Genomic DNA, 23,368 nt, shown 5'->3' with positions numbered 1-23,368 from the left:
TGACACAGGAAGCGATTCGATGCAAAATCTTTATTTCGGCGCTAGCAACATAGGCCATAAAAGAACAATCAGTGACATGCACACCATCATAAGACAATACAAAACATTAAAATATACACCCAAGGCTCAGTATCACATGGACCAAACAGTGTTACAATTAATCAGAAATACTATCCCTAGAACACATTGCTTTCCAGATATGAGAGGTGACACTAAAACATACTGCATGGGACTCTATAGTGCACAGAAAATGCATTGCAGGATTGTGGTGCCTGATATTGTGCGCAATGAAAATTGGTTTTAAAAAGTACTTCTTTAAGCTCAAATAAAATTTGCAAAAAAGAGTAAAGTGCTGAGTGTTGTATTTCGAGATTCCGTCACATGGGCACAGAACATATCCTTTTTGCCATTGGGTAATGATAGGGAAAGTTACCAGGTGATGTACAATGCCTAGCTGCAGTTTAGTCAAAACAAAACAATGTTGTGTATTTTACACCTAGGACAAATACCTCTCAACCCAGCTAACTATTGCCCTATACGCCTTTTAGAGGTCACAAAAAGTTTTTTTGCTTGTGTGCTTTTGGGGCGTCTGCAATCCTGGATAGAAGAGAATAAGGTATTAACACCTTTACAAGCAGGATTTAGGGCCAAGACCTCCACTATTGACCAGATCTTTAGATTGCAATGTATCCATTGGAAAGTGGTGGTTTTAGTGGGAGGCAGCCTCTACCTCACAATTGTGGATCTTAAATCAACATTTGACATGGTTCATCAAGATCAGCTATGGGGCATTCTTCTGGATATGGAAGTACCAGAAAATCTTTGCGACCAGCTGAAACGCCTGCACCAAGACAATTATGCGAGAATAAGATAAGGTAAAAAAGGTGAACTTTCCGCTCCCTTCCATGTTGAGAAAGGGGTGGGACAGGGATGCGCCTTGGCCCGATGATTTTTTCCCTCTTTTTAAATGGTCTAATTGGAACCTTATTAGCAGGGAAAGATATTGACGCACCAAGGTTGGCGAACCGCAAAATTCCAGCACTTATGTTTGCGGACGATACGGTGCTACTCTCTAAATCGTCTATGGGTATGCAGCGGATACTTGAGGAATTTAGTGCTTTTTGCAGGAACAGGGGACTGAAGATTAATCTCCAAAAAAACAAATATAAGGTTTTTAATGCCAACACTACTAATTGTCCACATCCCAAACTGGATGGAAGGGCCCTAGAGAGGGTGTTCATCTTTGAATATTTAGGGAATACACTCAATGATAAGATGGACTGGGGGACCCAAATAAAGAAAGCTAATTTAAAATTGACTCAGTCTACAGGGGACATCTTAAAAATATATAAAAACTGTACCCAAAAAGTGATAGGTCCACCAGCAGAAATCTATAATATACAGGCTAGGGGAGCTTCACTATATGGGGCAGAACTATGGGGTCACTGCCCCTTAACTTTACTATCTATGACAGAGAATGTATTTCTTAGGCAACTGTTGGGCCTCCCGAAGAGCACCCCATTAACACCGCTTAGGATGGACTTGGGGATTGGTCCTATAGCTGACGCAGTCGCTTCTAGACCCCTCCTATATTGGCGCCGCCTGTGGAGCACACCAGAGTTAGACGATTATAGAGAGGAGTTGAAGGACGTTATGACCCTCCTGGATGCAGGGAATTTATCATGGCTAGCCTATATCAGGAATTCTTGCCAGGCGGGCAACAGCCATTACTACGCGTTTTTTACCACACATAGCTGTTACATCGCATGCGTTACAACGCATGTGATGTAACAATGCATAGTGTTTACTACGCATACCATTACATCGCATGCACATTTAATACACATGTGATGTACTGGCTATCCAAGTCGTTGTGAGGAAACTGAGGCTGATTCCTCACAACGGCGTGCACCGCCCCTCGAAGCAGGAAGCAGGAACCGGGAGCAGAGATGGTGACGCTGGAGTGGAACCATGAGGAAAGAGCGGTAAGGGGTTTGTGCTTGGGGTGGGGGTTACTTTTGTAGGGTTTTGGGCAGTGTTAAAGTAGTGTTGTAATGTTTGTGTTGTCTGGGGTTGTGTTTTACGTTTTAGGGTAATTTTAGGGTCTTTGTGTAGTGTAGTGTAGTGTATTAGGGTTATGTCAGTGTTGTAGGGTTTAGTGTAGTGTTGTAGTGTTTGTGTAGTATAGTGTTTTAGGGTAGTGTCAGTGTTTTAGGATGTAGTATATTGTTGTAGTGTTTCGTAGTGAAGTGTTTTAGGGTAGTGTCAATGTTTTAGGGTTTAGTGTAGTGTTGTAGTGTTTGTGTTGTGTAGTGTTTTAGGGTAGTGTTAGTGTTTAAGGGTTTAGTGTAGTGTTGTAGTGTTTGTGTAGTGTAGTGTTTTAGGGTAGTGTAGTATTTATGTAGTAATTTAAGGTAAAGGGTAGTGTTTGTATAATGTAGTGTTTTAGGGTTTAGGGTAGTGTTGGAGTGTATGTGTAATGTAGTGTTTTAGGGTTTAGGGTAGTGTTGTAGTGTTTGTGTAGTGTTTTAGGGTTTAGGGTAGTGTTGTACTGTTTGTGTACTATTTTAGGGTTAAGGGTAGTGTTGTAGTGTTTGTGTAGTGTAGTGGTTCAGGGTTTATGGTAATATTGTACTGTTTGTGTAGTGTTTGGAGTTTAGGGTAGTGTTGTAGTGTTTGTGTAGTGTTTTGCAGTTTAGGGTAGTGTTGCAGTGTTTGTGTAGTGTAGTGTTTTAGGGTTTAGGGTAGTTTTGTAGTTTTTGAGAACCTAAACACACTCTCACAAACTCTGTTCGTCTTAAGCTGGTCCTTATGTATATGTTGAACCCAAGAGCATTTACTAGAAAAGAAAATGCCCAGATAACAAAAGGAATTCACCTTTGCAATGGATGTGATCTCCAAGAAAAAACGCCTAACCTTCTGTGGAGATTTCCCAAAAGACATTACAAATGTATGGGCTTTGCAGCTATTTAATTTCTTAGATTCCATGAATCCCACAAAGGTGTCCACTGATTGCTGCAGCCTGACAATGGTCTTAGATAATAGGACCACATTGTCGGCATACAGGAGAAAGGGAACAGTGTGACCTGCAACGGTTGGAGCACTGGCATGCAAAGACCAAAAAGTATTGTCTACACCATTTATAAAAAGTGGAAATAAAAAAGGGGATCACACTCACCCCTGTTTCACTCCAACAAGACAACCAATATTTCCAGGAGCCCCATATGAAAGCAGGGTATGCCACAGAATTGAGTTGTCCACTTGGCAAAAATGCTACTAAGGGCAGCAAAACATAAGTAGAGGATCCTGTCTTTGCCTTTGTGTATTTCCAAATCAGAAGTTCGAGATTTACTGATTGTTCCATTGTCCCAATTCCCTTCCTGAATCCGTACTGGACATCTGACAGAATGGAATTACTGTAGGCCCAGTCCTCCAGTCTCTGCTGAGCAACTCTACCCAGGAATTTTGCAGATGAATCAAGGAGGGAAATGGGGCAGTAACACTTAAGGTTGTAACTGTCCCCCTTCTTGAACAAAGAAAAAAAATTTAACTAGCCAATGTAGATGGTGCTGAACCCTTTTCTGATGCATTGAAAACGCTAGTCAAAATTGAGCCCCTTAGCTCACCCATTTTTTTGTAAATATATTTTTTATTGAGTCAACAAGCAGCACATCAGCAGCTTAATATCACATGCAATAAAAGCTTGTATTCGGTTCAATATTCATTATCAAAAACAGGATTAACCAATGCTCAAAGTTTAACCCCCCTAACTCCCCCGCCCCATCCCCGTCTACCCCCACCCCCCCTATCAGTGTGCCCTCGAGAATCTCCTTGCTACAAAGCACCTAGAGTCCTGGATTCTACAAAACTTAACACAAATCAATGTAAGATAACATCATCATTAATCTCAATAGATAGTAGATTCCATCTGGTTGCTCACATGTGCTCCGAGTCTCCCTCCTGAACTTTCAATATTTCTGAATGTGTCGTGTAGCGCTTATCTCCTCCCTATATGTGCTCAAGTGTCCCCATCTAAAACATTCCACTCTGCGTTCCCGGGATCCCCTGCTCTGGTCCTCACTCCCTGATCTAAAACTGCCTGCACCTCGTCTCCTTCGTCCAGCTCAACCGGTGATTGGAGGTCCGTTACTAACGCTCCCCAGGCCCTTGCAACTTCCAGCGCCTTGTCATTAGAGGAACGCCTGGCCAGCTGGAGCCGAAGTGTCACCTCATTCCCCGCCCAGTGCTGGAAGCTCGCCTTCCACCTCCCAAAGCTAGGACCCGTTCTCGTCTTCCAGTGCATGGTAAGCTCCCTCTTCACCATTATTAAACTCAAATCATAAAATTTGCTCGTTACTTCAGTGTTGGGGGTGTGCGGAAACCACAACAGAAGGCAGGTTCCCATCTCAGCTTCCAGCTCACGCTCCGTCACTAGGTTAAAAAATGTCATCACATCCACCCAATAAGAGCCTAACCCCACACAGGACCAGAACATGTGACCAAAATCAGCGTCTTCTGCATTGCACCGAGAGCACAGCGATTGGGTTCCCCCAAAATACTGCTGGATTTTGACCAGGGTTAAGTAGGCCCTGTGGAGAGTATAAAATTGGACCAGTTGGAACCTAGCATTGGGCGTGCCCTTCCAAGCCCGCCTCAACAACTGTGGCCACGTCGTCTCAGGAATGAGCTTACCAGGATCTTCCTCTCATTTACCTCTCAAGCTATTCAGAGGGGAAAGGTTTTCCGTGGACAATCGCCGAAATAAGCAGGTGAAGGCCTTAAACGTACCCGCCGCCATAGTGACGTATTGACACCCCAACGATGTTGGGGGTTCCGACAATCCTATCTTCCACTGTTTCTGAATTCCTGCCACAAGGGCAGTATGCAATAAGTAATCCTCCCTCGGCAGGTCGAAGGCTTCCCGCATGGTCAAGAAAGGCATCAAGACACCGTCTCTATATAAATCCCCAATCATGTGGAGCCCGCTCTCCTCCCAGCCAGCCAATGCTGACCAGTCTCCACCATGAGGGAGGGCCGTGCACATACCCAGGGGGATTTCCGGGGCGTATGGGCTTGCAAACCCTGAGCGCTTCTGACTTCACATCCAGCGTGACTGGAGGGTGCGCTCTTCGAGGGTGAGCTGGTCCAATCGGAGCTTCTTCCGGAGAATAATGAATGACAGTACGTGTCTGGGGATGACCCTACCCTGCGGTCCGTCTGGTCCCATAAACTCTCGCGCCACTGCCTGTGTAAGCCATTTCAGCGGTGCCGCCAGATAGTACCACTCGAAGTCTGGGGCCGCCAGCCCCCTTCCTCTCTCGGCCTCATCAGGGTGGCCAACGCTACCCGCCGTCTGCCAGATCCCCAGATAAACCCTGTCATCATCGCTCGGAGTGTCCGAAAAAAGGAAACAGGGATCCAGATCGGCAAAGTACGGAAAAAATAGAGCAACCGTGGGAGCGCTACCATCTTCAAGAGTGCTACGCGTCCAGCTACCGATATTGGGAGAGTACGCCAGAATGCTATACTGCCTCTGAGTCCTCTCAGTGCGCCACCCACATTTCCGTCAAAGAGGTCGATGGGGGCGTGAAATATGCAGACACCCAAATACGGTAGGCATTCGGGTTCCCACCTCAGGCCATCAAGTGCCGGGGGCGTCCGACCCCCAGGGGATAGGGGAAACAAACAGGTCTTGTTCCAATTCACCTGTAGACCTGACAAGCGGCCGAATTCTCTGAGCAATTGTCTTAGCGCCCTGCAAGGCGTCCCCTGTATCAGCCAAATATAAAAGGAGATAGTCTGCATATAAAGATATGTGATGAGGCTCCCCGCGCAGCAAGACTCCCTCGTACAATCGTCCCTGGTGGGCATGTGCTGCTAGCGGTTCAATTGCCAGCACAAACAGTAGCGGAGACAAAGAACAGCTCTGACGAGTACCTCTCTCCACCTGGCAAGCCGATGAGATAGTGCGTCCCGTACGAACCCTTGCCGTGGCAGAGCTCTACAACAGGCTGGTCCAGCGTATAAAATGATCCTCTAGACCAAATCCCTTCAACACTCGAAACAAATATGACCACTCCACGCTATTGAACGCCTTTTCGATATCCACCGACAGCACTGCTGCCCTCCCCGAGCCCTCTCCTCCATCCCCCATGATTCGGATCAATGGCCGTATACACGTCGCGGTGTTCCTAGCAGGGATAAAACCCGATTGGTCTGGGTGCACCAGGGCACCCATGTGGTCTAAGAGACGCGTGGCCAGAATCTTACTGAGGATCTTATAGCCCACTGTGAGCATGGAGAGAGGTCGGTACGCAGCCCTGGACGCGAGATCCCCTTCCTTCTTCAGTAGCGGCACTATGATCACTTCTCTCATGGTGGGTGACAGCCTGCCCAATTTCCATGCCTCTTGATAAACCGACTGCAAGTGTGGCACCAGGATATCCAAATATGCTGCGTAGAACTCCACCGGAATTTCTCCCGGCGAAATGGGTTCCCCCAGCTTGGTGCCCTGTTCCGGGTCCAAATGTGGCAGACCCACGGCCTCTAGATAGTCATCCAGACCATCAGGGGGTCCCTCATCCTGCTCTAATATATAGCAGCGTATAATATTCCAAAAATTGGTTGTTAACCTCCTTTTGTGAAAAGACCAGGTCCCCTGCGGGTGTGGTCAGAGACATTATTGGGGAGTCCCGGACCGCCGGGTTAGCCAACCAGGCCAATAATGTCCCTACTTTGTCTCGTTCAGCATGGGCTCGGACCATATATTCTCTATAATCATAGCAGCGGAGCCGCTCGACCTGCGTAGCCACTTCCTTGCGCGCCGCCGTCATCGGATCTGGGCCGTTCTCATTCGTGTGGCTATCTATTTCTGCCTGGCGTAGGCTAGTCTCTGCTCGGTCTATATCCTGCAACAGCACCTTACGCGTCCCAGCGACGGATGAGATGCATGTCCCACTCACCGCTGTTTTAAAGGTGTCCCATTAATGCGCTCTACTGGACGCCGTCCCTGAGTTGTCTAAGAAGTAGTGCTCTATGCCCTCCCCGAGCTCTGCTGCAAACGTGGGGTCTTCCAGCGTCTCCGGATTCAATCGCCACGTCTGGATCACCTTCCGCTGTCGCGACCAGAGCACGGTTATCAGGCAGGGGTTTTGGTCCGAGAGGGTCCTTGCCAAGTACTCGCTATGGCATGTGAGTTCCAATGCCCCCGGAGTACACAAAATGCCATCGAGCCGTACATGTAAATCATGAGGCACCGAATAGAAAGAATAGTCTCTGTCCGAGGGATGCTGCGTGCGCCAGACATCCACAAGACCCCACACTCCCTGCCATTCCAATCATACCTTAGCCACTCGTCTTACTACCGACTGAGCCAGCGGGGGGTGAGAGCGATCTAGTTCCACGTCAGTGATTGAATTGAAGTCCCCCCCAGAGACACCGTTCCAACTAAAAACAACGCTAACTTCCGAGAAAGCCGCGCGAATAATGCGGCGTGGTCGGAGTTTGGAGCATAGACGCTGCTGAAGGTCACATTCCTGCCATCCAGGCGGTCTAACACCAACACATACCTCCCCTCTGGGTCTATAATAGTGGTCGTAGGTTGGAAAGGGACCCCTGATCTTACCCAGACTAAAGTCCCCCTGGCGAAGGCAGAGTAAGTGGTATAGAACAACTGTCCCCTCCATCTCCTTTGTAATGCCCGTCCCTCTGTCTGATCAATGTGTGTTTCTTGTAAAAAGGCCACCTGGATCCCTCTGCGAACTAAATATGCATGTACTTTATAGCGTTTCCTCATGGAGTTCAGCCCTCGCACATTCCAAGTGACACACGTTAATTCAAGTCGGGTCGCCATAGGAAAGGATGTCACAGAGCACAATCCAACACAGTCTAACGGGCACACTGACAACCCCCACTGATCAAAACTTCCCCAACAACCCCCCACCCCAACTTTCCCCAGAACAGGCTCTAAACCATAGTTACCCATCTAAACACAGACCCACTAAGGGAAATACCCAGGTAGCTACTAGAGTCTCACAGTAAGTGTGAGGTAGAGGGGGTGGTCCAGCACCAGCACGAGCCGGACAGCAACTTCACTTGTCCAGTCTAATGGTCAGGCCTCATATGTGAAATTCCTCCCCTCCCGGCAGCGCCCCGCCCCAGAAGTGCCCCCACCCAATCAAATCTCCCCCCCAAAAAAAGATGCCCCCCGCTCGAATCGGGGGTTCCAGCCCCCCGCCCTCTCCTGCTGAACCATGTCCGCCCCTCTCAGTGACGTGGCCCCGCTGTCCGTATGTTCCCCCTTACTGTTCACAGGTTGGAGTCAGGTATCAACACTTGTCCAGCAGGCCATCGGCAGTTCGTGGAGTAACCTCAGGCAGATGGTCATTGTCCTCTTCAGATCCCTCCGAGCCCACCTCCTCCGACCGCTGGTGGGATGCTGTTTCCTCCAGTGGGGCCGCAGTCGCCGCTCCGGAGATGATCGCTGCCGCCTGTAGTGCCGCTCGTCTCTCCAGTCCCGTCTGGGAGTTTGATGGCAATTGTCCTTTCGCCCCACGTTACCTGGTGCGTCGGCCTCTTCCAGGTCTTGGCTGCATCTCGGCCTCTGAATCCCGTTGTCCCGGGCCATCCTTGCCTGCGTGATATTGTTCGAGCCAGTGCCAAGCATCGTCGGAATTGTCAAAGAAGATTGCAGTCCCATCCACCATCAACTTCAGGCGTGCTGGGAAGAACAAAGCATACTGTATACCCTCCGTCCGGAGGGCCCTCTTGACCGTTATATAGGAAAAACGGCTTCGTTGGACCTCCTGGGAGTAATCAGGGTAGAGGGAGACTGAGGCATTGTCCACTTTGTAGGGGCCAGACGTTTGGGCATTCCGCAGTATGAGATCGCGGTCCTTGAAGTGGAGCAGGCGTGCGACCACTGGTCTGGGGGGACGGCCCTGGGCTGGGGGCCGGGCCCGCACACGATGAGCCCTCTCCAGGGTATAAAACTGTGATAGGGCTTCAGGGGCGACCACCTCTCGCAGCCACTTTTCCAGGAAGTCAACCATATTGTCCACTTCGCATTTCTCGGGAAGGCCCACCACCCTTATGTTGTTGCGTCTGTTGCGCCTTCTGCATCTTCGGCCCTCCTCTCCAACAATTGCACTCTGCGCGATAGGTCACTCAGCGACACATCCATCGCCTTCTGCGCAGGTTCCAACGTTGCAAGCGCAGGTTCTTTGCTCTTGACGCGGTCTGCTAGCTTGCCGTGGTCAGCCCGCAACAGTCCATGGCTTGTTGAGACTTGCGTTATATTATATATTGGTGCAATGATTCTTTTGTGTCCGCTATGGCTTTAAGGATTTGGTCCATTTGCTGTTGCTGTAGCCCCACAGCCGGACCCCCAGCCGGGTTCTGGTCTTGAGAGTCGTGCGAGTCGTCAATGGGGTCAGTCTGCGTTGCCTCTGGAGCGCGCCACGGTTTCCCCATGGCCCAGTCTCAAAGTGAGCGGCCCAACGTAGTAACCCAGGGCCAAGTGCTCCCAGCCGTGTACCACCAGGAGCGCTAGTGCGAGCGTCGGCGGGTCTCGCCAGTGTCCATGATTCTCGTTCCCCGGTCTCACCACTATGGTATCCCTCTGTTCGTCACCACCAATTGGGGGTCAAGCACCAGTTACTGCCTGTTAGGGATACGGCTCCACCCGGCCCCTCCACCAGGTCTGCCAGGAAATGGACGCTCACTACCTCACCGGCACCCCGCCCTCCACAGCGGTATTCCTCTCCACCAAGATGTGGCTCCCACGGGTGCTGCCCTCACATCTCCAGCCGCCACACCAAGCACGCCACAATCCTCCTCTCGGGGTGTGTACCCCCAGCAGAGCACAGCGCCCCGCAGCGCCGGGGCAGTTCGATCAGAAGGCCGGATCAGGCACTCCGATGAGTCTTCCGTGTAGCAGCCCTCCAGGCACACGATCAGGCCACAGAGCAGCAGGGCAGGGAGTCGGCGTGAATATCTTCGCTTGCTCTCACCTGCCAATGAGGTCAGCTCTCCCCCCAGGTCGAGGTGCAAGGAAGCAAGCACTTGATGGTAGGGTTCCTCACGATGGCAAGTCTCCGAGGCACCCACAGCCACAGGGAGCCCCCGCCGTCGCTCCACGGCATCACCGTCGCATAAGGTGCACCTCGGGGCTCCGAGTTGAGGCTCAGGTGTAGCTCCAGTCACCGCCGTCACCGAGGCGGCCCCAGGTCTGCTTCGGTCAGCGCCGCCTCTCTAAGCGCCTCCCTCTCTCTCGGTGCGGCAGCCCCCGCGCTCCGCAGCGGCGTCTCAGCCGGGCTACTGTCCACCAATAGCCTACCGCCTTATTCCCCCACTTTCACCCTCAGTTGTTTCTTGCAATCTCAGCGCTGGGACGCTTCCGGGCAGCCATGCGCTATATAAAACCCAAATTCATTCATTCATTCATTCACTGGCGGACTCAGTTTTACGCGAGGCCGGGGATGTCAAGCCCCGCTCAGGCCACAATAAAAATGGCCGGGCCTCTTCAAAGGAGGCAGCCGCGATCACAGCGCCGGCAGCCCCCGCCGTCGAGACTGAGGCTCAACCTGGGCGCAGGCACCTCACAGTCCGGCAGGCCCCTGCTGAGGGCTCCGACACCGCCAGGGGAGTTTCAAAATAGGATAAAGTCCGAGGCCGACACGGAGCTCGGAGCTCACACGTCCATACCCGGTGGTGCCTAAGCCACGCCCCCGCCCCTTAGCTCACCCATACAAATGAAAGCATCAAATGGGACTTTACCTTTGGCACAACATTTCAAAGCATCGAGGACCTCATCCAGTGTGAAATCCAAGGGCACCCAACCCTTAAAAATGGGGCTCATTTCTGCTTCTTCAGCAGTCAAGAGGCTGAGTCTTGACACGTTATTGACCAAGATCCTTTCAGATGGATCTACCCAAACGTGTAAGGGAACATGTGATGTTAATTGCGGGAATAGAATCTCTTTTTTTAAATTGTGGCATTTACGGTATTCCCAAAAAAGTGTTGTGATTAGTTTCAGCCACCCGGATCAGAATAACCCAGACCTTTTCCCTCAACTAATTTTTCCTAAAGGCTAACGCCTTGTTATAATATTTCCTTAGAGGCTTCATAACAGAATCGTCTCTTGGGATGCAATGGAGGGCAGCCCTCAACTTTTTGAAGGCCTGATTACATGCATGATTGAACCAACCATATCTATCAAACAACCCTATCATAGCAGGATGCAACAAAAGGGAATTGAGAACCCCAGTGATTGACTCAAAGGCAGAGACCAACCCATCATTACCACATCAGGGTATACACAAAGATCAAACTCATTTGTCTTCAGGGTTAGAAACCTCCGCAGTATGCACATAGGGTCAACTCCAGACCATCTAATGCGTACACTGTTTGACCTGACAAGGTCAACATTTAATACGGCATTAGTGGAAATAGAGCAATCGGCATGTAGAGTCAAAAATAACACTATTGGGTTGTAGCTGTTTGTTTGATCCTTATTATTAGAGACTAAATGATTGACGGTGGAGCTAATTAAAAAAATTATCGATTGTAGAGTGTGTACCTCTCCCCACGTACGTATGAATCTGTGGATTACATATAGTGGTGTGGTCTTCCAGCAGTAACAGGTCCTGTTTGTGGATCACATTTTATAAAGCCTCAGCTTATGAAGGAAGTGAGAGGTACCAACACCTGCCCAATTTGTAAAACCGCACACCTGTCTAACCGAATGGCTACATCTGTGGATGTTAAAATCGTCAGACCAGTCAATTAGAGAGCGAAAAGTTGAAAACACTAGAAAAGCGTCTGTCAACTTTCACATCATTAATGTTACAGCGGGTAGAATCAAACACATTATTATAAAAATTATTTAGGATCAAAACAATCCTCCCCCTTAAATGATAATAGCATAAATTGGTAGTAAGGGGAAGAGGTGGCATATCTTCAAATGATAGTATGAGCAAATTACAAATCAACATCTGTAAACCCCCTTTAGCATGAACTGCTACAAACCTTCAACATGCAGAGGGTCCACCTGCCAAGTTTCCTGGATACAGATTATAGGACATATTAGCAAGAACCTCGTTAAAATTATCGCTGTTTTAGCGGCAGGAAACTGCCGATAAAACGGCGAAAATGGGCTTGCTAATATTCGTTATAGAATTCCAATAGCAGCCCAGGTTAGATGTCCTGCACATCTAACCTGGGCTTCTATTGTAATTCTATGATGCATATTAGCAAGCCCATTCTCGCCGTTTTAGCAGCAGTTTCCTGCCGCTAAAACAGCGATAATTTTAACGAGGTTCTTACTAATATGCCCCCATGTGAGTAGTAGAGACGATATCAAGCCAGTCTTGCACAGTTACCTTATCCTGAAGACCCGGTGTTCCATGAGACAATGCCACATGACCCATTATAACCAGATTGGACTAAAGGGGTGGTTGTACCAGATTGATTAAAACTTGCTGTGAATGTCTCATTTCCAGCCATCGGGGCAGGAACATTAAAAACTGCAAGAGACATGTTTGCATGGCAGGGAGATGAGCTAACGGGTGCTGGAAAATTGTTCGAGTCTGAGGTATTGGTGAGTAACCACCTCAACTAAAAGTCAATCTACAGCCTGCAGATAATTCAAGGCATTCTACCTATTTGAAACGCGGAAGGGGAAAAAGGATGATCACCTGCAGTAGGGGAGCCACATGGTCGAAAATCAAAACCAACAGGTGTCTGGGATAGGTGTTGATAGAAAAGGCCTAAGGGAAGATGCAAAACATTTCCCTCTTGGACAGATCAAACGATTTCACCCAGGGGTTATATTATTATAGATAAGGTGCACTGATTCTGTTTGCGCCATGCAGAACCTTTCAGACGGTGCACCCGGTACAGATGGTGGACAGTGTGCCTTATAGTAAATACTGCAATGTCCCCAGGTTAGACTCAAATTTGGGGCAGCACATTCTTGAAAGGCGAAGCAGCTCTTTGGAGCACCCGCTGTCTTTCACAGTGAAGGCAGGTACCCGGTCTGAACTTCAAAGGGGAATAAAGAGCCCCCTGCAGGAAGATGTCAGGGTTTCTAGACTACACACTTAACCCTCTTACAGCAGTCACCCACAGAGGGCTCACTGACAGTGCTCCACATCTTTTTGGCTACATGTGCCGCCCCCAGTGCTATTTTGTTGTAAACAATGAGGAAGGCTGTACACCAGTGTCGCTTGGGTTAGGTGCTTTAATAAGAACAGACGAAGAAAACCCAACCAGCAAGACCGGGACCAAACGGGCATCTAACTGCCGTTGGACCGAACGCTCAACTCGTTAACAGAATGAGATAGCACGAGCTCAGCGCGAGACACAAGCTGAGGCAGATAAAGGCACAGGGTGAATATAACATATTTGTACTACAGAAAGGGTCACAGAGCCTTCTGAAGCCTCTTAAGTAATAGTAGAGTGCCGTGGCATTGCCACTTCTGTAATTGCAGAGAGCCCCTCAGAAAGCTGGCGCCCATGCCATAGGCACCCACATCTCCCTTTCTTTCTGTTTTGTGATTTAATTGTAGCATTTGCTTGAATTTACTTCAGGTCAGATCATTTGTTATTACACATAGACCTCTAGTGGCCAAATTAAAATATGCACTTGGGTAGCCACTGAAAGTCAAAGGTAAAGAGGAAAGTGAAGGACTCTTGTAATCTACCATTGCTCCTCCAAGCACCCTTCACATACTTCCAATCTGACACAGCTCTACCACATTTCTCAGTCTAAGTCCCATGGGCTTCCATTTCTGCTCAGTAGGATAGAGCAGGACGGATGTGATATTCAGTATGACATGAGCAAAACAGTGACCTGTCCCTCTCATTTAGTTTTTAATATTCCAGTAGAGTCGGCAGGGGGATTGTAAGCAGATGGACGTGAGAGCAGATACTCCTGTGCTTCCCATTTTAATGTTGAGAGCTCCAGTGGCTTTCTGTTGCTGACAAAAGACAGTTTTGTATTGCCTGTAATGCTAATTTAGTTTGCTGCCCCTTTGTCAAAGCTAAGGTGATATAGTTGAGCAAGCTATAATAGGATTCAATATTGAGAGCCAGAGCTTCACCTAAGAATCTTTCAAGAGCACTTCCGGTAATGTTGTGCAAAAAAAAAGGACGTAAAACAGTCAGGGCCTCATTTATGAGAAATGACGCATCGCTGCGTGAAAGCAGTGATGCGTCACTTTTCAGTGCGCCCTCCTTGCGACATGATTGATGCGTCATATTTACAGTATGACGCATCATGTCGCAAGGAGTTACGGATGCGTCAGTATTTCTGACGTATCTGTAAGCGCAAAAGTGGCGCGTTGCTGGAGTGTGTCACAAAAGTGACGCAACTCCAGCAATGTGTCCTTTCACATGGGGCAAGCCCCATGTGAAAGGGCCTGCGTCAGTCTTACACCTGCTGTGAGGCATGCGCAAGATTTTGACGCAACGGCATTCTAAAAGTGACGCAGTGAAATCTCATAGATTTCATTGCGTCACTTCTACGACCCTTCCTTGCGTCAAAGCGCCCCCCTTGCATACATTATACCTGGCGCAGGTATATTGTCGCGCAGGGGTTCACAAAGTGACACATCTACCTAGATGCATAACTTTGTAAATATGGCGCAACAAGGCGCATTTTTTACGCCACTGGTGCATCACAAAAAGTGACGCACCGGCGGCGTAAAAGTGACGCACAGCCTCATAAATGAGGCCCTTACTGCCTAGACACCTGGAAGCTCTGTAACTCAATTGCGAAGCATGAATATGATTACGGTTTTCTCATCCGATTAACATTTTTTTAGTTGACTAAAAGGTCATGGCAGTCAACATTTGGAAAATAGTTCAACATCCATCTAGCCCATGTGGTCCCTCAAAGAGGACCAAGAATCAGTAAATTAAGTGAATGGGTTTATTGAAAGTTAATAATCAATCCAATATATATGCAAATCAAGAACATATTATAAAGGTACAGAATTACAACTGGCAAGCTGACACATCGAAAAATATTCAGAATCAGTAGCATAAGCCATACAATGAACGCAGTCATCTCAATACAGAGAAATTGAAATTGGTGTACCTTAACGAAACTCAGATCCTCCTTCCTGGACATGAAAAGATTCTAAAGTCATTTCACACAAGACTAAATCTAAGATGCAAATAAGTGATTGAGGGAAGGTCTGTGAGGAATTCAGACATGCAGGAATGTGCCGGCATATTGAAAACTCAAGTAGAAGTCTTCTAAAAAGAGAATAAGTGCTTAGCATAACGCTACACACTTGCAAGGGAAACAGAGAGCCCTGTACCCCTCAAAATCGAAAGGGATCTGGGTCTGAGCTCTAACGGTGTGAGACTGATCAAATCAAGAAATTTCAAGACAATCCTCACTTTCCCAGTGGCACCAGAAACCCAATTATGTCTCCTCCCCACAGTAGGTATTGGCAACATCCTTCGACTTTCCCATCCCAGAACTTGAACAGTCTTTGCAACCTTGAGCATCTCTTCATTCCGGATACGTGATGAATAGGAGGCTTCTTTTGCTCATTAGTTCTTCATGTCCTTGATTATATATGCACATCTAACTTCAGAATAAATGCAAACGTGGATAAATAAGTTCATGATTACATATGCAATATATGTTACTAAATGCAATTTAACTGGAAACAAAGTGCAAATGAGAATGATATATTGTCATAGATAGACTAATATTTAACCGACACACGCGCTTAAGTCTCTACCTTCTACAATGTATACATATCAATGATGTGGTTAAATGCTTCATTTCAAGTAAATCAAATTGAGACACACCATACATGTTGTGTCAGGTGCACGTGAACGTTGCGCTTTTGTGACATGTAAGGGTGGAGCCTAAATTGCGCTGCTCCACATTTCTCAATAACCACAAAGACAAAGCAAGATGAATAAATGCCCAAATGAACACTGAACAGCCGTCTATATATTCCCTGTTTTGCCATCACAACATGAGGCAGCAGAGAGCTGTCTCTAGCCAGACATAAAAGAGAATATAGGGGCATATTATCAAGGGGGTTTATCTCCGCTTTTTTGGCTTTAAAAGCCAAGAAAGCAGAGATAAAATTATCTCCCTATTACCTAGCTGTCGCTAACACCAGTTAGCCACAGCTAGTAGGAGATAGCGACCATCTTGGGCCCCACTTTGCATGTCAGTGATATTTATCACTAATGATATGCAAAGTGGGCGTGCCAAGATGTTAGCGACTGAAAACAGTAGCTAACATCGCTATCTCCTATTACCAACTTTTGGAGATATTCGCGCTAAGCACGAATATCTCCAAAAGCTAACACCTGCCCTGAGCAGTTCTTAGCCATGTAATCCAATGGGAGGTGGATAACATGGCTAAGAGCATTAGCTCGGTAATGCATGAATATCGCTGACATTTCAGCGATATTCATGCATTGTGGCGATTTTTATCGCATTTGCGATAAACCTTGGTAATACCAAGGTTTATTTGCAGTAAAAATCGCCGCAGCTCACCTGTAAATTTTTGTCTTTAACCAAGCAATAGCGATAATTATCGCTATTGCTTGGTAATATGCCCCATAGTCACTGTCTTTGTAACCTGTAAATTGGACCAGAGACACATGATGCATAGGAGCTTGGAATAACTTAGGGCATGTATGTGCGCCACATGTGCACTCATACTTATTTCAGGGGTGCAACAGGGTGTCCTTTAGACACCCCTGCACCCTTGAAATTATTCTCAATTTGCGATTAGCAAATTGCGAATCACAAATTGAGAACAAATTCCCATTCCTTCCAATGGGCCAGGAGGCCCATAGAAATGAATGGGAAAGTATTCCTTAATTGCGAATTCGCAATTTGCGAATTCGCAATTAAGGAATATCAAGAAATCGCTAAAAATGTGAGATTTTCTTGATACATACCAATTAGCGATTCTGAAATAGCGATTTCTTAAAGATCGCTATTACAGAATCGCTAATTGGTATCTTGATACATATCGCCCTATATGTTTAATACATTTCAAACGTGTGGATGTAGTAGATTACTAAGAATATTCACAAATGTAAACATTTGGTACGTGAAAATGTAGACATGTATGCTCCTGCATGTGGAAATATGAGGCTGAAGTATTTGCACTGTCACATTTTTCCCCCGCTGAAAAAAATACATTTCCTCATTGATCCATCTCTTCCTCTACATTGTCACATTTTGGCTGCCTTCTGCACCAAATCTCTCTTACATTTTTTTTGTTTTTTTAAATTGACTCTTACCTCTTAAAACAACACTTTTCTGGGATTTGTGAGTACTCAACGTTTATGTTTTTGGCTTCCAACAACTTTTGCAGGTGCCTCTAATTTGCAATGTGCAACCCACCAGGTAAGCAGATTTAATCACACTGGAAATAACACCATACTACAGATTATTCAGTGTAAGAAGATCCTGTGAATGAGTAAAGTGGATGTTACCTTACAAAAGAAGATAGTCGAAAGCCTAACTCTGACTTAGCTGTGCAAAACACTTTTAAGACTTTGACCTTACCTGACCAGTGACAGCTATCTCCAGGTAGAGTGTTCCCTGCCTTGAAGTTTGCAATGATTTGGCTTCAGATGATTACATTCCAAGTTACTCGTAGTGAACGACTTTAAATCACCAATAGTTAAAGTTCTGGCACTAACAATATCTTTGCATTGAAATTCAATGTATGTCTTCATTCATGACTCTATCTTCGATTTTTTTTCAAAGTCCTCAGGTGTTTGGGGATTCCAGCTCGTGTCGTCACAAACTTCAGCTCCGCCCATGATACAAATGGAAACTTGAGCATTGATGAATTTTATGACAAGACTGGAAAACCCTTGGAGAAAAGTGATGACAGCGTATGGTAAATATATTGAACCATTCTTTTAACGTTCATTTAACTGTCAAGGAGCATGTGGTACTTTAAATCCCTCACCCTATCTTATAGTCTTGCTTAAACATCATCACCCTGGGTACGCCAATTCAATTCTAATACTCTCCTGGTAAGAATATCGCCTCTGTTGTCCGACGATCCCAGTGTCGCCACAGATCAGTTTCATCAGTTTCATAACTGGCTCAGTCAGGCCACACAGGAGCTAGTGCCACTAAAATCTGTTTCCCAGAATCGAGCCTCTCCCAGTGCCCCCTGGTTCTCTGATGAACTCAAAAAGCAGAAACAAACTAACAAACAAAGAGAAAGACATTGGCGAAAGCACTATGACCCCGAGAGTAAAGTGCTATATAAAGAGTCACTCACTCGGTACAAACATATGATTGCGGAGGCAAAAAAAACTTACTATGCCGAACAAATAGACAAGGCAAAAAACTCATGTAAGGAGCTATTTGATATAACTAAGCTTTTATCAGGTGGTACGCAGGATCTCACACCCCCTCCTTCACAACATCTCTGTGATGCCCTATCCGATTTTTTCTTCAAGAAAGTCAATGATATCTTCCAGGCATTCTCCCTAAACACTAACATCGACCCTCATTCCCCTCCTTTAACACCGCGTGATAACACACTTACACGCTTTCCTGACCTCTCTATGGACCAGACGCAGAGCCTCATTTCAAGGATTAAATCAGGGTCAGCACTGGATCCTTGCCCGCTTAAAGTGCTTACACCAGTTATGGACACGCTGATTCCGGTCATTACACAGGTCTGTAATGCTGTGTTTAGATCGGGCATTTTCCCTGCCTCACTGAAACACACTTTGGTTAAACCCCTGCTAAAAAAATTCAATCTTAACAAAGATGAACTAAAAAACTATCGGCCGATAGCTAGTCTCCCCTTCCTGGCCAAGGTCATAGAAAAAGGTATGAACCAACAATTGTCGGAGTTTGTTGAGCGGCACCAGTTGCTCGACAATACTCAGTTCGGTTTTCGCAAATGTCATGGCACGGAAACCGCCCTCCTAAAAGCGGCAGATGATATACGAGCCATACGAGATCAGGGGGGGACAGCAGTCTTGGTCCTGCTGGATCTCTCTGCGGCCTTCGACACGGTCGACCACAAGATCTTGGCCGACCGTGTCGAACGATTAGGGGTCCAGGAAACAGCGCTGGACCTACTTGTATCATTTCTGGCTAACAGAACGCAGGCGGTATCCCTTGGACCATACCAATCTCCTAAGGTGTCCTTGCCGTGTGGGGTCCCCAAAGGCTCGTCCCTAAGTCCGACGCTCTTCAACATATACGTGTCGGACCTTGCTAGTGTCATCAAAGCATTTGGGATGAGCCTGACCTCCTACGCCGACGACACCCAACTGGTACTGGCCATTAAAGGGGATGGGGATGAAGTGGCCAAGTTATTCACCAGGGGAATGGTGGCCATAGGTGACTGGATGGCCACGAATTGTCTCAAACTTAATTCAGATAAAACTGAAGTGGTCATCTTCGGTCACCTTTCTCCGGCCTGGTCACCAGAATGGTGGCCAACATCGTTTGGAACTCCCCCCAGCCCAGCTCTTAAAGTCAGAAATCTGGGTATCACTTTTGATGCAGGTCTAAATTTCATGGCACACGCTAACAAGACTGCGGCGACTGCTCACATGAAACTCAGAATGATTAGGAAATTACTACCATACCTACCGGACACTGCTGGGAGAACTCTGGTCAGCTCACTAGTCCTGTCCGCACTGGACTATTGTAATGCTCTATTCCTAAATGCACAATCCCGGGTGACTAACAAGATGCAGTCAATTCAAAATGCTGCCGCCCGGATGCTGGCGGGACTTCCCAAGTTTGCATCGGTCTCAAACACTATCAGGGAACTTCACTGGCTTCCGATACGTAGCCGTATCAAATTTAAATCATTGTGTATTCTTTACAAGGCACTCAATAACCAAGGCCCCCACTTCCTTAAACATAATCTTCATCACTACACCCCAACCCGTTCCCTTCGCTCCTCTCACCACAATCACCTAGTAGTGCTTCGTACTAGAACAGTCACTTGGGGTGACAGGCGCTTTCTGGTCGCCGCCCCCAAACTCTGGAACACCCTTCCTCTACACATTAGGACCAGCCCTTCCCTGTTCATATTTCGCAAACAACTTAAGACTTGGTTATTTGACCAATAGCTCCACTTTTCGTCAGGTCTTCTAAAATTCTGATCCATCCCTTAAGCCAGCGCCGAGACGCCTACGGGTATTCGCCGCGCTCAATAAATGTCAATAAATAAATAAATAGCCACAGAAATCAATTTAAAGCTACATGAACATACAGAATATTGCAGAAAATTACCGCCACTCTAGTTCCATGTTGTAAAATTAGAAATTACCCATAGAGTCTGGTTCACCGAATTCCTCATGTATCACTACTTATCACTAAGCATGGGCGAATTTTGCGAATATGGCGTTTGCAAATTTTGCGAATTTGCGAACTCGCAATCCGCAAAATCCGCGAATTCTCGCAAATTTGCAGATTTTTTTTTTGTGTTCGCAAGGATTTCTGCCAGTTCGCAAGGATTTCTGCCAGTTCGCGAGGGTTTTGTACCAGTTCACAATTGCGAACTTACATGTCGGCACGCAACAGTCATGATTATGTTGTTTCTACGTCTGGTTCATCATCACAGGTTCCCAGCACCCTCTGTTTCACCTCTGCCACCCTCTGTTTCACCCATGCCATCCTCTGGTACATCAATGCCACCCTCTGGTTCATCATCACTGTAGATTATGGGGGGAAAAAGCAAGCACACCTGCCTGCTTCAACTGACATGAATTAATTTGGGGTTGATTTATTAATGTGTCACTGTTTTAAAATTCCAGTCTGGCACCTGCATCCTTATCTGTAATTTGCTTTCTGTTGCAGTGCAATTTTTTTTCCAGGACCTTTGTGGCCTACTTGTAGCTATTCTATGAGCCTGCTGTGAGGGTCAGAGCAGGGTCATACAATTGTTGCAACTAGCAACTGAACAATTGTTGCAACTAGCAACTGAACTTTGGAGGGGCCCTTGTCAGGAAGCACTACAGGGAACGGTTACTAATGATGAGTTTGAACTTTTGAACCTGCTTTCACTTTTGCAAAACTCGTTTTTCTGCAGAGCAGCATTACAGCAACTGTAATGCCCCACCAAGCTTATATGAGAAAGTTGATTTCTAATCCAAAAGTTATCCAAAGAAAATCAAAAGACCTCAAATCTAAAAAAGTGCAGGCAAATGTCAACCTGAGGAGTTATTCTGATAAAAATAATCATTTTCAAAAGGTCTATGCTGCTTGCTAGTAGATTTCTTGTGCGGAATTGCAATTTTTGTAATTTCGCGAGTGCGAGATTGTTGCTGCCCGCCGCACCTGCATGTTCGCAATTGCGAACTTACACCGCAAAGAAAAAAAATCCGCTGCGTGCGAATTTGCGGATTTTGCGGGAAATTCGCGAATCTTGCGGATTGCGAATTTACCGAAAATCCGCAAAATCCGCGAGCGTAACGGATTTTCCACCCATACTTAATCTGGGTGCTCAATGATTTTAGTCCAACATGGAGTTGGTTTCTCATTTCTAATTTTATCTGATTTTACAGTCTTAGTTTCTTCCGTTTTAAGGTGAAATGCAATAAATGTGTGGTCGGTCCAGGTTTGGAGCAGGGGCGTGGAGACATTAATGGAATTAAGATTAGAGCAGATACAATCTAGCACATGGCCCGCTGTGTGTGTTGGGTCATTCGTGAGAATTGTAAGCCCCAACACATGCATTGTATCTTTAAAATGTAATACGTTTGGGTCGCTAATGCTGTCAAGATGAAGATTTAAATCTCCCAGTAAGGTGAAATTGGCGGCCTTAAGCATCAGACTGGTGAGTACTTCTCCCAAACTTTCCAGGAAATGGCGTGTTTGTCCTGGTGGGCGATAAATTAATGCCCCCGAAAACGTAAAGGAGACATGGGCTTGTAAATTAAAGGCTAGGAATTCTGCGCCTTTGATATCAGGTAATTCCCGAATACTACATATGAGGGTCTCTCGATGTATGACAGCAATCCCTCCTCCTCTTTGTACAGGTCTGTCCAGTCTCTGTATCATGTAGCCAGGTGGAAGTGCACATACAGGGGGTCATTATGATTGCGGATTTTCCGCATCCTCGGGGCTGGCGGAAGCCACCGCCGGCCCCGAGGATGCGGAAAATCCGCAGCGGACTGACCAAAGACCCACCGCCAGATTAGGATGGCTGGTGGGTCCTGGTTTCCGTCCGCAGCTTTTCCGCCGCCGTCGGATTACAACCGCGGCGGAAAAGCTCTAATATGGTGACGGTGTCTTCCAGACACCGTCCACCATATTAGGATGGCCAGTAAAGTATGCTTTTCCGCGGCAGGTTTTCCGCCGCGGAAAAGCATACGGAACTTCACTGCGGGGGCCCGTTGCGGGCCCCCTAGGTGAAGGGGGGGTGGGGTGTGCACATGGGGGGTACCTATGGTACCCCCCTGCATTTGCATGCAGAAAGCGGCAGGCACCGCGCGGTGCCTGCCTCTTTCTGCATGCAAATGCAATGCGTGCATTTTTAACATTGCCGCGGGTGCAGCTTGAAGCTGCACCCGCGGCAATGTTAAAAATAGAGGATGTGACCGCCAGGGTGGCGGTCACATCCTAATTGCACAGGAGGGAACTCCGCATGCCATGCGGAGGTTCCCTCCTGCTCTGGGGTCGCGGACGGACGCAAGTCCGTCCGCGATCCTAATCGACCCCACAATGTCTGGATTGGACCAGTCTTTTAGCCACGTTTCAGTGACCATGAGACAGTCCAAATTGCTTTCTACGATCAAGTCATATATGTGTAGTGCATTTTTGCACATAGAGCGTGCATTGATTAGTCCTCCATTAATAGTTTTGTGTGTGATCTTCGGAGTGAACCTCACATAGGGTTGTAGTGTTTGTTTACACGTCATAGAAGAAATGGGTCCTAGCCACCTATTTACTTTTATAGCATGTTGACATTGCATATTACTGGGGTTTAAAGACAGTAGGTTTTCTCTGGTTATCTGACCTGAAGGCATTTTTGATGAGAAGAGCAGATGCAGCAGCCCCCAGCCCATCCTTAGCGCGGACGGGCGCAGACGGGCTGGACTTTGGCTCGACTTCGGCACGCTTCCGGCGCGTCCGCTGATCACGTCCGCTGCGCGGAGGTTTCACCGTATGCTTTTATGCAGGAGCCTCGAATACTAGAGCGCTGGGGCTGTGTGTACGCCCAATATGGCCGCTAAAATGCCGCCTCTCACTCAGCACCTTAATCGGCTGGGTAGGGGCGATTCTGACCGTTTTTAGAACTGAAATTGCAGCGCTTATCTGTGGGCAGTGATAATATTAAAATTAAAGAGCTTTGCGGCGCAAAATAATATTTTAAAACAA

At 47.1% G+C, this 23,368-nt stretch overlaps 1 protein-coding gene across 1 annotated transcript in view; it reads left to right on the top strand.

The window, feature by feature from the left end:
* The window catches only part of LOC147705972 (protein-glutamine gamma-glutamyltransferase E-like), a 226,355-nt gene that overhangs the window by 122,813 nt on the left and 80,174 nt on the right, over positions 1-23,368 (top strand). Inside the window, exon 7 of the mRNA XM_086932429.1 lies at positions 17,765-17,900. Coding sequence (XP_086788555.1) covers positions 17,765-17,900 — 136 coding nt within the window. The remainder of the gene's footprint in view (positions 1-17,764; positions 17,901-23,368) is intronic.

The sequence above is a fragment of the Lissotriton vulgaris genome, chromosome 7 (genome assembly GCF_964263255.1).
Source record: "Lissotriton vulgaris chromosome 7, aLisVul1.2, whole genome shotgun sequence".
NCBI classification, from domain to species: Eukaryota; Metazoa; Chordata; class Amphibia; order Caudata; family Salamandridae; genus Lissotriton; species Lissotriton vulgaris.
Note: the sequence above shows the minus strand (reverse complement) of the source record. Positions and strands in the feature narration are given on the sequence as shown.